Source organism: Ictidomys tridecemlineatus, chromosome 2 (genome assembly GCF_052094955.1).
Source record: "Ictidomys tridecemlineatus isolate mIctTri1 chromosome 2, mIctTri1.hap1, whole genome shotgun sequence".
Classification (NCBI taxonomy): Eukaryota; Metazoa; Chordata; class Mammalia; order Rodentia; family Sciuridae; genus Ictidomys; species Ictidomys tridecemlineatus.
The window spans coordinates 48,153,273-48,167,820 of NC_135478.1; the positions used below are offsets into that span (position 1 = coordinate 48,153,273).

Here is a 14,548-nt window from a genome sequence, read left to right on the forward strand (position 1 = left end):
CCCAGAAAGTATACTTTTAAGTCTTAATTTAGGTCTGTGATCCATATTGAGTTCATTCATGTGTATAAAATGAGGAAGGGATTCAACTTCATTTTTTTTTTTATTTGAAGACATTCAATTGTCCCAACACCATTTGATGAAAAGATTATTCTTTCCCCATTGAATTGTCTTGGCACCCTTGTTGAAAATCAATAGATTATAAATTGGAAGGGTTTATTTCTAGACCTCAATTCTGTTTCATTGATCTGTCTATCTATATAATATATTTTAATTATTATAGCTTTGTAGTAAGTATTGAAATTGCAAAGTGGGTGTCTTCCATCTTATTCTTATGTTTAAAAATTGTTTTGGCTATTTTGGATTCTCTGCATTTCTTTATGAATTTTAAGACCATCCTGACAAATTCTGCAAAACATGCTGGGTTTTTGGTACTTTGAATCTGAAGATCATTTGCAGAGCATTGCTATTTTAATGTGCCTTTCACTCCATGAATATGGTATATCGTCCATTTATTTAGGGCTTCTGTAATTATTTTTCAGTGATGTTTCTTGTTTTCAGTATCTTCCAACTTATTTTGTTACATTTATTTCTAAGTATTTTATCCTTTGTGATGCTATTGTAAGTTGAATTATTTTCATACATTAGTTTTTGGATTGTTCATTGCTAGTATGTAGAATTTATCTACATATTCTACAATCTTGCTTAACTTGTTGATTGGTTTTATTTTTGTACTGGAAATTGAAACCAGGGGTGCTTTACCACTGAGCTACATCCAGTCCTTTTTAATTTTTATTTTTTTAGACAGAATCTCATTAAGTTGCTGAGGCTGGCCTTGGACTTGCAGTCTTCCTGCCTTAGCCTTCTGAGCTGCTAGGGTTACTTGCTTGTGCCACCAACCCAGCTTGTTTATTGGTTTTAATAATTTTTTTTTAATTGGACTCCTTCAGGTTTTTTGAAAATAATGTCTTGTGATCTGCAAATAGAGATATAGTTTCACTTCTTGACAATTGGAATTCCTTTTATTTTATTTTCTTGCTTAATTGCCCTGCCTAAAACTTCTAATGTGTGTGGATTAGAAGTGGTGAAAGTCAGTATTCTTTTCTTGTTCCTGATCAAATCTGTTTCTTACACCAAGTTTTTAGAGCAGATTTTTTTATTGCTTTGATAAAATTTCATGTCCAGTATTTCCCCTTTTGTTTTGTTGTTTTTCTTCTTCATAAAAGTGGGATAATTTTTTCATGGATTTGATGGAGAAGCACATTGAGTCATTTATTCCTTTTATTCTTGGACATATATGAGTTTTATTTAGAATACTCTATACTTAATCACCAATAAAGAAATCAATCTTTTTCTCTTTCTTTCTTCAAAATTGGTTCATTTTTTGGCTTATCACCCTGGTCTCTTTGTTCAACTAATTATTATATAGTAATATAAAATTAACTACATTTATTTTATGTCTAATATTGGTATACTCTTGAAAGAATTTATAAATTACCCATAATTTTGTGTTTGCCAGGGGTCTAAAAATGTTGTTTTAATGATAATGGCCTAAAATAATAATGGTCTAAAATGTATTACCAGAGTAGGCTTTTGGTAAAAATGTGTCAGTAGAATTATATTCAATTACTAGTATCCATCTTGAAAACAAAGATATTCTGATAGTTTAAAAAATTTTAAATAAATACAAGAATCTGTTTTATTTAAATATATAGTAGAGTCTAAAATCAGCTATCTAGATCAAATACTAAGTCATTTGGTGATCATTATAACTTAAATTTATTATTATTATGTGCCACTGGTAGCTCTCATTTTTTGAGCATCTGTGTGCTAGACATCGTTCTAATTGCTTTTAGTATACCATTTCAGCTAACCTTAAACAATAATATAGTTAGAGCCATAATATAGTAGTGCAAGACTGTAATAATATAGTAGTACATGCCTGTAATCCCATTGGCTGTGGAGGCTGAGGCAGGAGAATTGCGAGTTCAATTGCCTCAGCAATGGCAAGGCACTAAACAACTCAGTGAGACCCTGACTCTAAATAAAATACAAAATAGGGCTGGGAATGTGGCTCAGTGGTTGAGTACCTCTGAGTTCAATCCCCAGTACTAAAATAATAATAATAATAATAATATAGTCATCCCTCTGTATCCATAGATTGAACATCTATGGATTCAACCAACCACAGATTGAAAATATTTGGAAAAAGACAAATTGCATCCTTACTGAACACATATAGACAGACCTTTTATCCTTCTTATTACTCCCTAAGCAATACAGTACAACAATTATTTATACAACATTTAGATTGTATTAGGCAGTATAAGAAATCTAGGGATGACAAAGTATTTGAGAGATGTGCATAGGTTATATGCAAATACAATACCATTTTATATAAGGGACTTGAACATCTGAGGAGTTTGGTATCTGCAGGGGATCCTGGAGTTGATCTCCCAAAAATACCAAGGCACAATTGTACGATGTATGGGGGAGGGTGGTATTAGAACCATTTTTGGATGAGGAAACCAAGCTCAGGGAGATTAGGTTTCTCACATATAATTCCATCTGACTCCAAGCTTACTACTCTTTTTGTTGTGCATTTTTGTATGCATCCAAATAACTAATGTTTACTTGGGGAGCAAATGTGTTTTAAATCAAATTGGATTCCATTCAGAAAATTTGTTCATTTTTGGAATAGAAAACCTATTAAAAGTTATATGAGTTTTTTTTAACTGAATCAAATGTAAGTAGTGTCAGGTTAATCATAATTTGAGTAATTTAATTAAAACAATAATTTTTATTTGGGCAAAATTAAAAAGAATCCAGAACATTTAGATGGTGTCAGCATTTTGTCTTTGCCTGTCAACACTGTAAATATGCATTCATTTTGAGAAAGAGAGCCCCTTTCATTTTCATTTTGCAATTTTAACAGTAGGTATTTTGGCCATTTGAAGTTCAGAAGACTGTTTCATGATTCTGTAAGGTTTTTTTTGTGTATACTCATGTAATTTCATTGTTTTTAAGGATCAAGTTGATAGTGAATGTATTATGGAGAAACAAGGCACAATCCACCCAGGTTTACAGCCACACAGCTCTGGGTCTGAACCTTCCCTGTCTCGACAACGACGGCAGAAGAAAAGAGAACAGACTGAGCACAGTGGAGGAAAGAGCCAGGTCAGTAGAGATCTCTTTGCAGTAAGTTATAGTGCTACTATTTAGGAGACAGACTCTGAGAAGCTTGATTTCCATTTAGAACAGTTAACAGTTGCCAAAAAGACACGTAAGAAATACAAGGAGTAGCTGGGTGCAGTGGTGCATGCCTGTAATCCCAGTACTTGGGAGGCTGAGGCAGAGGTTTGGAAGTTCCAAGTCAGCCTGGCAATTTAGTGAGGCTCTGTGTCAAAATAAAATAAAAAAGGGCTGGGAATGTAGCTTAGTGGTAGATCCTCTCTGAGTTCAATCCCCAGTGGGGAGCAAGGACAAGATGCTTAATATGAGTTTTCAAATATCGGCAAGTTGGAAATATGGTGAGGAGGTTTGTCTTCCCCAGCAAAAATGGGTAGGTCATTTTGAGAGCTAAAGGAATAGGCTAATGAGGGTAAATCTTTGAGCTCTTCTTATTATATTGATGAACAGTTCTTCCCTCATTCTCTGCACAATATCATATTGACACTTCCTTACTTAAAGTAACTTCTATAAACTTCTTAGATAGTTATTCACTTTTGACAGAATCTCTTTTAAAAAACCAAAACAACAACAAAAATAAACAATGCAATGTTTTAAAGTTATTAAGAGCAAATTACTGACAAATACATAGGGAACTTTTCAATATGGTAACTTTGGAGGTGGTATATATAAAACTGATACTCTCTTCCTTTAAATTAATTTAGTTCCAACAGGTACCTCCTCAACTTTTGCCTTCCCATCCCTCTGTTGGAGAAGTGGCTATTATATCAACACAACAAAATGCTGAAAACCCAAGCAGAATGGTCACTGAGTCTGTAAGCAGTTCAAGGAGCAGTGAAATGTCATCATCAAAAGTTTGTGGAAATTCCCAGCAACAAACACACATGGAAAAAAAAAAGGTTTGTGGGAGTATATATTGGATATTTTAAAGCCCTTTTATAAAGCTTTCTGGTTATAAAATCCTGCACCTATTTTGTTTGTTTGTTTGTTTTTGATACCACGGATTGAACTGAGGGGTGCTTAACCACTGAGCCACATCCCCAGTCCCCCCCTTTTTTTTTTTTTTTAAAGAGAGAGGAAGAGGAAGCGGGGGGGGGGGGGGGGAGAGACACAGAGAGAGAGAGAGAGAGAGAGAGAGAGAGAGAGAGAATTTTAACATTTATTTTTTTAGTTCTTGGCGGACACAACATCTTTGTTTGTATGTGGTGCTGAGGATCGAACCCCGGCCGCACGCATGCCAGGCGAGCTCGCTACCGCTTGAGCCACATCCCCAGCCCCCCCAGCCCCTTTTTATTTTTTATTTAGAGACACGGTCTCACTAAGTTTATTAGGACCTCTCTATGTTGCTGAGATTGGCTTTGAACTTGTGATCCTCCTACCTCAGCTTCCTGAGTTACTTGCATTACAGGCATGCACCACCATGCCCAGCTCCAGCACATATTTTGAAGTTTTGCAGTAAAGCATCTTAGCCCTGCTTTTTGCCAAACCTTGGGACAGATTTGTGATTCTCAGAAAAGCTTTGATTGAAATGGACAGATTCTGGGGTTTCAGAAATAGTCACATCCAGTTAATTAAGGAGACTGTGTAGATTCTGAATTTAAGATTCCGAATATAAAAAGTCCATTTTGCCTTTCCAAAAATGATCATGTTCCGGTAATGAGGTCTGTGATCATTCCTTGAGGAAAGGTGTAACTTTGAGAAGGGTGGGTTTCCAGGGGATACTCCTTTAAAGTCCACTGCAGGCCCTTTTTCTTAAGGCAAGTCATGCATTGTAGTGTAGGTTTTACAAAAATAATGAATAGGAATGGAAGTGACTCTGACTTTCTTTAAAGGACCGACCATTATCAGCCAGAGAGAGGAGGCGATTAAAGCAGTCCCAGGAAGAGATGTTCCCCTCAGGTGAATGTGACCTCTTTTCTTCATCTACATGGCAGTTGATGGCTTGGCTTATTGGTATTGTACAGGTTTTGATTGTGAGGTGTTAAGACTTTTAAGCAGCAGTAATCCATTGGGAAAATTGAAGAGTTTGTGAAGTTTCTTAACCTTTTTTAAAAAAAAAGGCTGGGGTTGTGGCTCAGTGGTAAGGCACTTGCCTAGTATGCATGAGGCACTATGCCAGAACCACGAAAAAATAAAAAATAAAGGTATTATGTTCATCTACAAATAAAAAAAAATTTAAAAATCATAGGAAAGTAAGAGGTGGGGAAGGAAGGGGGAAGTGCTGGGGAATGATATTGGCCAAATTATATTGCTATATTGTGTGCTTGTACAAATACGTAACAATAAATTCCATCATTATATACAACCATAATGCACCAATAAAAATTATGGAAGGGTTGGAGATACAGCTGAGTTGGTAGAGTGCTTGCCTTGCAGGCACAAGGCCCTGGATTCAATCCCCAGCACCACCAAAAAAAAAAAAAAAAAAAAAAAAAAGCAAGAGGGCTGTGAGTGGCAGTCACTCCTGGGAGATTTCAGACTGGAAATCAAGTGAATGATCAAATTGTTTTCATGTTCGAAGTGTGCTGCTCAGAGAAGTCCTCTCAGGAACAGAGAGGAAGCCAGGAGAATGGTGCTGCCTTAGGCTACACAATATAAGCAGTTTCCATTTATTGAATGCTAATATGTCTCTAGAATGCTAACTATGTGTCTAGCATTATGGTAAGCATCTTTAGGGCATTAGTTCATTTTATATTTATAGTAACTGCCAAAGATAAGCAGCATTATCCCCATTTTGCCAGGGAAAAAAACTGAAGTTCTGAGGGGTTAAGTAATTTGCCCAAGGTCACAAAGCTGGTTGACCTGGAACTAAGGTTTGAACTGAGGTGCCAGACACAAGAGCGATGACGAATATTCTGTTTCAGTTATTTCTGGCTGGCTGTTGCTGGGTTATCTTCTATACCCAGTGTAAAGCCCTCTTCAGTTGATATCATCCCACCACAAACAACTGCTGGGGTGGGGGGGTGTTCATTTTTTCAGGCCCTTCAGTGAGAACATCTCTGAGTGCAGTGGGGCCAGGGAAACTGCAGCAGGAAAGCCAGCACATCCCTGCCCGACGGTTCTCTTCTGACTGCAGCATCACTCAGGTGCCTTACACCCTCCTAAGGGGAAAAGTGGACATGTCTACATGTGGGAATCCTTATAAGTGTCAGCTCCATTTATTTCAGGGACTGGGCTGGTTAAGTTATACCTTTTCACTCTGGATAAAGAGAGGAACTGGTAAACGATAATTAGAAGGATATTCTTTGACCCATTAAGAGTATAAAGTTTTCAGGCATTCTTCCAAACAAATGGCTGTCTAGTTAAAAGTATTTCTTAGGTAATCTTTAACACAGACTTCCTAAAAGCTTCCACTACTCAATACTTTGCTTATTCTGTCTGCAGTGTTACTAATATAATACCCAACCATGTGGTTAGATTTTAATTTCATTTGCCAATCATCATTCCTCGGTGTCCTGTTTGTGCAAGTTTAGTTGACCTTCTTGCTTATGGATGAGGTAGGGATACCACTTGGTGGCTAAATGGGCAAATAGTGGTTAACCCATGTTCATCTTTCTGTATAATACCCTGGGGATTAATTTGCTTTGCCCTTTGAATATAATGAAGGTGTTGTTACTTTAATGATATTATTTTTTATTTCATTAATTGAGGCTTCCATATCCATTTTCCAAAGTTGTACGGTTTTTGTTAACTATATCAGGTAATCCTTTAAAGCACTGTAATGATCTCATATATGATGAAGCTGAAGTTCCCTTGATTTAGGTGGCATTCTATGTAGTTTAAAATGCCAACATTTCTTATGGGACAGGCCTTCTGCTTGGGAGTTGAGACACTAGCATCGGTCCTTCACTTTCCTCTGTAGAGGAAATTTTTTCACAGCTGAGACTCCTCGAGGTTTTATAAAACTTTACCTATTGATAGTCTTTAGGCTTCACTTGTGAACTTCATGAGTGAACTGGGGCATCAAAGTTAATTCAATTTTGATATCTATTTTGGGTCGAGTCATTGCATCTAACACTATTTAATGTATTAACATTCTAATTGTATTTTTATGTGGAATTTTGTTTTTTTCCCAAATATTAATAGGAAAGAAAAATGATTCATTGCCTGTCTGAGGATGAGTTAAGTTCTTCTACAAGTTCAACTGATAAGTCAGATGGGGATTCCAGAGAAGGGCAAGTTCTTAACTTTTCTGTCTCCCTTCAGAAACTATTTCTGGTTGAAGTATCCTAAATGTACATTTATAGTAGTATTTTGACCTATAGTACTCTCATTGATAACATTATAAATGGTTTGTGATACATGATAGAGCAAAAAATATTTCTTCTAAGAACACATCTAATTTTCATTCAAAATTCTTGTAGGATATCTTTTTGGATCTATGAGTTTATAGTTTTCATCACATTTGGAAAAATTTTAGACATTATTTCTTCTCAATTTTTTTGGACCTCCTCTCATTCTCTTGGGGATTCTAATTACATGTATATTGGATTATTTAAGTTGTCCAACAGCTCACTGATGCACTGTCCATTCTTTTTTCTTTTTTTGTTTCTTTTTCATAGATCCTATTGTTGTATCTTTGAGTCCACTAATCTTTTTTCTTCTGCACTTTATAATCTGTTTATCCTATCCCATTAACACATTATATTTTTCATCTCTAGAAGTTCAGTTTGGGCTAGATGCCATGACACACACCTGTAATCCAAGTGACTGGGGAGGCTGAAGCAGGAGGATTGCAAATTTTAAGCCAGCCTGGGCATCAGAGGGAGAACCTGTTTCAATATAAAAAGCACTGAGGATGTAGCTCAATGGTAGAGTACTCTGGGTTCAATCCTAGTACAGCCAAAAAAAAAAAAAAAAAAGTTTGTTTTGGGTGTTTTTTAATATCTTCTGTGGCTCTCCTTAATGTTTGTTTTTGTCTACCTTGGCTATTTGGAATATATTTATAATAACCACTTGAATGTCCTCACTACTAATACTATCACTTATGTCACTTCTGGGTCTGTTTCTATTAACCAGTTTTTTTCTTTTCACAAATAGGTGATGTTTTCCTGCTTCTCTGCATTTATGGAATTTTTGAATTTATACCATTGAGGACTAGTATTCCTGTGTTTCTTTAAATATTCTTTTTTTTTTTTTTTTGGCAGGAGGTGGGGTACTGGGAATTGAACTCAGGAGCACTCAATCACTGAGCCCATCCCCAGCCCTATTTTGTATTTTGTTTAGAGATGGGGGTCTCACTGAGCTATTTAGGGCCTCGCTGTTGCTGAGGCTGGCTTTGAACTCACCATCCTTCTATCTAAGCCTCTCAAGCTGCTGGGATTATAGATGTGTGCCATTGTACCTGGCTCTTTTTTTTCTCTTCTTTTTTTATTTTTTCTTTTTAAGCGGTAGGTGGACACAATATATCTTTTATTTTTATTTGGTGCTGCGGATCTAACCCAGTGCTTCACACAGGTGAGGCAAATGCTCCACTACTGAACTATAACACCAGTCCTCTTTAAATATTCTTTGTATTTGGATGTAATTAAGTTACTTGGAAATAGAGAAGAATGGCTGGGCAGAATTTGCACACAAAATCAAGGGTTGCTTCTTTCATATCTTCTCCTTTCCAAGATTCCTGATTTTCTTGGAAAATTTCTTGGCATGGTTGTCTTGAACCTCTGTCCTTTGGTTCTTCAGGCCAGAAAGATTGTGGGTTTTCTTTTGTGCTCTGAGCTGCTTATGACTGTCCTTATGTTAAAAAGGGTTGACTGTTTTCTAGACTCTGCCTGCAAATTTTGTTCATTCTCCATCTCGTATGTAAATTTTGTTTTTGTTATTGTTAATTTTTTAATATTACTAAGAGTTTATAGTTATTTTTGTGGAAGGGTCAGTCTGTACGAGCTTTTGTGGGCATTAGGAAGCAGAACTCTTTTTAAAAATATTTATTTATTTATTTATTTTAGTTGTAGTTGGACACAATACCTTTATTTGTTTGTATGTGGTGCTGAGGATCGAACCCAGGGCCTTGTGCTTGCTAGGCGAGCGCCCTACCACTGAGCCACAACTCCAGCCAGGAAGCAGAACTCTTTAAATGTCATTGCATCTAATTTTGTGTGTGTGTGTGTGTGTGTGTGTGTGTGTGTGTGTGTGTGTTGTACTGGGGATTGAACCCAGTGGTACTCTACCACTGAGTCAAGGTCTCGCCAAGTTGCCCAGCCTAAGCTTTTTCTGCTTTAGCCTTCCAAGTCATTGGGATTACAAGTGTGTACCACTGTGCCTAACTGTATCTAACTTATAGTGAAAAATCCTCACAAAGCCAAGTAAATAACAAGGAGATTTTCTTTTTTAATAGGAAAAGTCATACAAATGAAATGAGTGACTTGGTACAACTGATGACTGAGACTCTTAAGCTGGATTCTAAAGAGAGCTGTGAAGATCTTGCATTACCAAATCCAGTGTCAGAATTTAAACTTCATCGAAAGTATCGGGATACGCTGGTGCTTCATGGAAAAGTGGCCCAAGAGACAGAGGAACTCCAATTTAAAGAGCTGCCTTCAGGTGATCAGTTTATTCTTTTACACCAAACTAGAAAATGTGTTTGTTAGAATAATGTGTCAAACCAAAGAGCTAATATTTATAAATTTGTTTTTAATTTCATTTGAATATCTCCATAAAAGGTATCTCTCATTTTATGCAATAGATATACTTGAAAAGTTGCGTGAAAATTAATTTTTAAAAGTAATATAGGGGGGCTGGGATTGTGGCTCAGCGGTAGAGCGCTCATCTAGCAAGTGCGAGACCCTGGGTTTGATCTTGAGCACCACATAAAAATAAACAAAATAAAGATATTGTGTCCAACTATTAAAAAAAAAAAAGTAAATGTAGGCTCAGTGGTAGAGTGCTTGCCTAGTACATGCGAGACACTGGGATCGAACCTCAGCACCACATAAATAAATAAAGTTATTTTAAAAAACAAAAGTAAATGTAAATAACCCAATAACTCTTTTTTTTTTTTTTTTTAAGGTTAGGAGATAGTAGTGAGACGTGAAGCTTAAGTTCATATATAAAGTTTTTGTTTTTGTTATTGTTTTTTCAATATTAGGGGTTGAATCCAGAGGTGCTATACCACTGAACTACATCCCCATCCCTTATTTAAATTTTAAGGGGTCTCACTAAGTTGCCCAGCTGGCCTTGAATTCACAATCCCCCTGCCTCAGTTTCCTGATTGCACTGTTGGCATATGCCTTTAATCCCTATAAAGGCTGACTTCAAACTTGCAATCCTACCTCAGCCTCCTGAGTTGCTGGGATTACAGGCGTGTATCACCATGCCTAATAAAATTTTTTAAAAACCATTGTGATATTGTGTTTTTCTTGTTGTAGTGTTGAAAATGTTTATTATTTCCTGGTTTTGTTATTGATTTTTAGCTATAATGCCAGGTTCTGAAAAGATCAGAAGAATAGTTGAAGTCTTGAGAGCGGATGTCATCAGGGGCTTGGGAGTCCAGCTTTTAGAGCAGGTATATGATCTTTTAGAAGAGGAGAATGAATTGGAGAGAGAGGTGAGTGTCTTAGTAGCTTTTTCGAGCTGCTTATGTTGTAAAATTTGCTTAGCGACTTTCTGAACTATAATTCATTTCCATACAATTTATCTATTTAAAGTATTCATTTCAATAGTTTTTAATGTCACAGAGTTGTACAATCATACAATCTTTGTTAGAATATTACCCCAAAGAACCCTTGTACCTGTTAGCAGTCATTCCCCATTGTCTCCTAAATCTCCAACACTCTAAGCAACCATGAATATTTCTCTATATACAGATTTGCCTATTCTGGAAAATTCATATAAATGGGGACATAAGAAAATATGTGGTCTTTTATGTTTGTTTCATTTAGCATAATGTTTTCAAGATTCATCCATGTTATAGTATGTATCAGTGCTTTTTATGGCCGAATAATATTTCATTATATGTTCATTATAGACATTTGAGTGGTTTCTACTTTTTGTGGAATACTTTATGAATAATGGTGCTATGAACACTCATGTAGACATCTTGGTGTGGATTCTGTTTTCTTGGATGCACACCTGGGAAGGGATAGGGGATGAAGGAGTAGTCTCTGGTTTTCTTAGCCTCCCTCCTACAGGTCTGGGCTGGGCGGAAGAGCTCCTACTTCTTGGCTGCACTTTCATGAATTTTAGCCTCAACAACAGGCAGAACCATGAGATAGACCAATGTCCTCCTGCCCAGCCTTTCAACGGGGAGCTGATGGGAAAGAGGCCTGTGTTCTTGGCTTCATCAGTCTATAATAGTTTTGAGAAGGGAAGAATGGTGGTTGGTCTCAATTCACATACCACTGACTCACTATTCTTACAGGCTTAAGATTTTCTTGAATAAATGTTTCTTCATATGCTGTATGCCCTAGAACCATTTCTAGACTTTAAATGACTTATTTAAAATAATTTTCATCACTTTCACTGAGTATCTGCAGAGTTCCTTATGCTCTCATGTGAAATGTGGAGCCAATCAGGATTTCATTTGTGTCTAGTTATGTCTTTTAATTTGGAAGATTTCTTGTATCTGTTTTTATGATTTTGACATTACTGAAGAATATAGCCCATGTGCTTTATGAGATGTCACTTTGTTTGGATTTTTCTGGTTTCTCATGAATGCATTGAAGTTATATATTTTTGTCAGGAGCATCACAAAAATCATGTGTCCTCTGTACACTGAATCAGAGGTACATGATACCTGTTTAACATTACTGTTCTTTTAATTTCAAGCATTTCTTTGAATAGATATACATTAAAAGTCATATCGTATTTTTATTTGTGTGTGTGGAATTGAACCCAGGGCCTCAAGCAGGTACTGTACCACTGAGTCACACCCCCAGTCCATACACAATACTATTTTTTTTTGAAGTTGTAAATGGACAGCATGCCTTTATTTTATTTGCTTATTTTTGTAAGCGGTACTAAGAATCAAACCCAATACATCACTGTGTGCTAGGCAAGCACCCTGCCCCTGAGCACCAGCCCCAACAATACTTTTTTGATTATTAATCAGGTTGACTTTTTTGTTGTTGTTTTGTTACCAGGGATTAAACCCAGGGGTCCTTAACTACTGAATCACATCCCCAGCCCTTTTTTATATTTTATTTAGTGGCAGGATCTCGCTAAGTTGCTGAGGCTAGCTTTGAACTGATCCTCCTGTCTCAGCCTCCTGAGCCACTGAGATTAGAGGTGTGTGCCACTGCACCCAGTAGGTTGAACTTTATGTATTGGCTAATTTGTTATCTGCATGACTGTTCTGCAAAAGTATGGGATTTACATTTATATACATATATAAATGAATCGAGTTTTTATCAATTCTGGTATTCTAGAATTATTGCGGTTTATTGATTCTAAGAATCCCTCCTTTTTTTTATACCTTTATTTTATTTATTTTTATGTGGTGCTGAGGATTGAACCCAGTCTTCATGTGTGCTAGGCAAGCGCCCTATCACTGAGCTACAACCCCAGCCCCAGACCTCCTTCTGTGTTAATGTTACTAACCCTTTGGCATGAACATTGCAAATATTTTCCATACTTTGCTCTTTTATTATGACTTTTTAAAAAATCTTGAACTTTTAAATTTTTATGTAAATAGAGCCATTAATATTTTCCTATTTGGTTTCCACCTTGGGTATCATGTTCATAAAAGTCCTACTAAGATTCTAGAAATTATTTTTACTATTACATACTGATTTTCTTTGTTTCCCAAAATAGGTACGTTTACAAGAGCACATGGGTGAAAAATATACAACTTATAGTGTGAAAGCTCGCCAGTTGAAATTTTTTGAAGAAAATGTGAAATTTTGAGAACTTGTTCTAATCTTCCAGCTCTAAAGACCTATTTTCAAAGTTTGGGGCTTTAAAAACAAACTCTAACAGTTGTCATAAAGCCATTCACCACCCTTTTATATCTCTGGGGTTTTCTTACTGGAAAAAAAATGGACGGAACAGAGTAATATGAAGCAAGTTCACAAAAGAAAAAAATCTTTGACTTTTATATTCCTGAGGGAAAATGTTGCTTTTTTGGTTACTGTTTACTGAGCCTTAAACCACTTAAAGTTTATATCTATAACTTTTTTTTTTGAGGTGTTGATTAGCTTGAACACAGGACCATAAAACATTGGATTGGAAGTTTTATATTGTACTATAGTGATAAAAACAACAAAGAAACAAATGAAATATGTCCAGCGATAACATTTGCTGTTTTTAATAACTTTAGGGAATAGTTGCCATTATTTAAAAGAAAAAAAATCAACTCACTATTCTGGGGGTAGATTTAAAGAAAATGAAGTTCTATGTGGTATTTGAGCAGCTAGATCCTATTTTTACACTTTGATGGATGTTTAATGTTTTCATGTAACATAAGCCTCACTTAGGGTATACAAGTGAATCTAAAGTATTTTGGTTTTGTAAATCATTATGTTTTCACATACTAGTTTTGTTAGATTTATTTCTCCATCAGTGAAAACATCTCTTAATCACTTTTCTAGACAAAAGTTTTTTGTTAAATTGGATATACGTAAGGATATATATAATATTTGTCTCTGGAAGTTTGTCTTCGTGTATATCAAGATATTGGTTGTCTTTCCATGTTTTAAATGTAGGATTTTATATCACATTTTATTGTTTAATAAGAAGTCATACTCTTCTTCTATTAAATAGTTTTCATCAAATATGTTCTGATTAGTAAATTTTTCCTTCTGCATTCAAGGGACTCTAAAAATAAATACTGTTCCAGATGTTTTCAGTTTCTATAAAAATGTGCCTTATTTTCTTTGAAAATTACACAATAAAAATGTTCTCTTTTAGTTCTTAAGTTTTTATTTAATTTTATCTATGTGCCTAGTGTTATGCCAGGAGCTAGATATATCGTGGTGAATAAAACAATACTCCCTGCCTTTACAATTCTCACAGTTGAGTTTCTGGGAGCTCTTATTTTTACTATCAAGGTTTGCTAGAGAACTTGTAAGACCATCTACTCTCAGTGCCTGGGTGGGAGCCAATTTTTGGCAAACTATTGGTCTTCCTGCTTACCTCTTCTTGCATGTTTTAGAGATCCACATTTTTCTCCATAGTCATTGGTATAAAGTAGTACTAATTGTTTTTAGAATCAAAAGAATCTGATCTATACTTTCTTATTCTCATGTTGTTTATTTTTGTCAAAATATTTTCATCCTACTGTCTTGGTTATTTTGTGTTTTTTTTTTTCTTGAATATTTAATTCACTTTTTATCATCTTTTTTTTTTTTTTTTTGGTACCAGATATTTAAGTCAGGGGCACTTAACCACTGAGCCACTTCCCCAGATCTTTTTAGTATTTCAGTCT

General features: G+C 35.7%; 1 protein-coding gene across 5 annotated transcripts in view; it reads left to right on the forward strand.

Annotated features, from left to right (window-relative positions):
* The window catches only part of Nek4 (NIMA related kinase 4), a 28,031-nt gene extending 14,001 nt beyond the window's left edge, over nt 1-14,030 (forward strand). For 3 of the 5 annotated variants that reach the window (XM_078038482.1, XM_078038484.1, XM_078038486.1), the window contains 8 exons: nt 3,025-3,174; nt 3,891-4,085; nt 5,019-5,085; nt 6,166-6,272; nt 7,273-7,361; nt 9,524-9,729; nt 10,599-10,732; nt 12,937-14,030. In XM_078038482.1, coding sequence (XP_077894608.1) covers nt 3,025-3,174; nt 3,891-4,085; nt 5,019-5,085; nt 6,166-6,272; nt 7,273-7,361; nt 9,524-9,729; nt 10,599-10,732; nt 12,937-13,029 — 1,041 coding nt within the window. In that variant the 3' untranslated portion in view covers nt 13,030-14,030. Of the gene's footprint in view, nt 1-3,024; nt 3,175-3,890; nt 4,086-5,018; nt 5,086-6,165; nt 6,273-7,272; nt 7,362-9,523; nt 9,730-10,598; nt 10,733-12,331 lie in introns of all 5 variants that reach the window. The other 2 variants (XM_078038483.1, XM_078038485.1) reach the window with 2 other exon arrangements.
* Nucleotides 14,031-14,548: the final 518 nt, after the last annotated feature.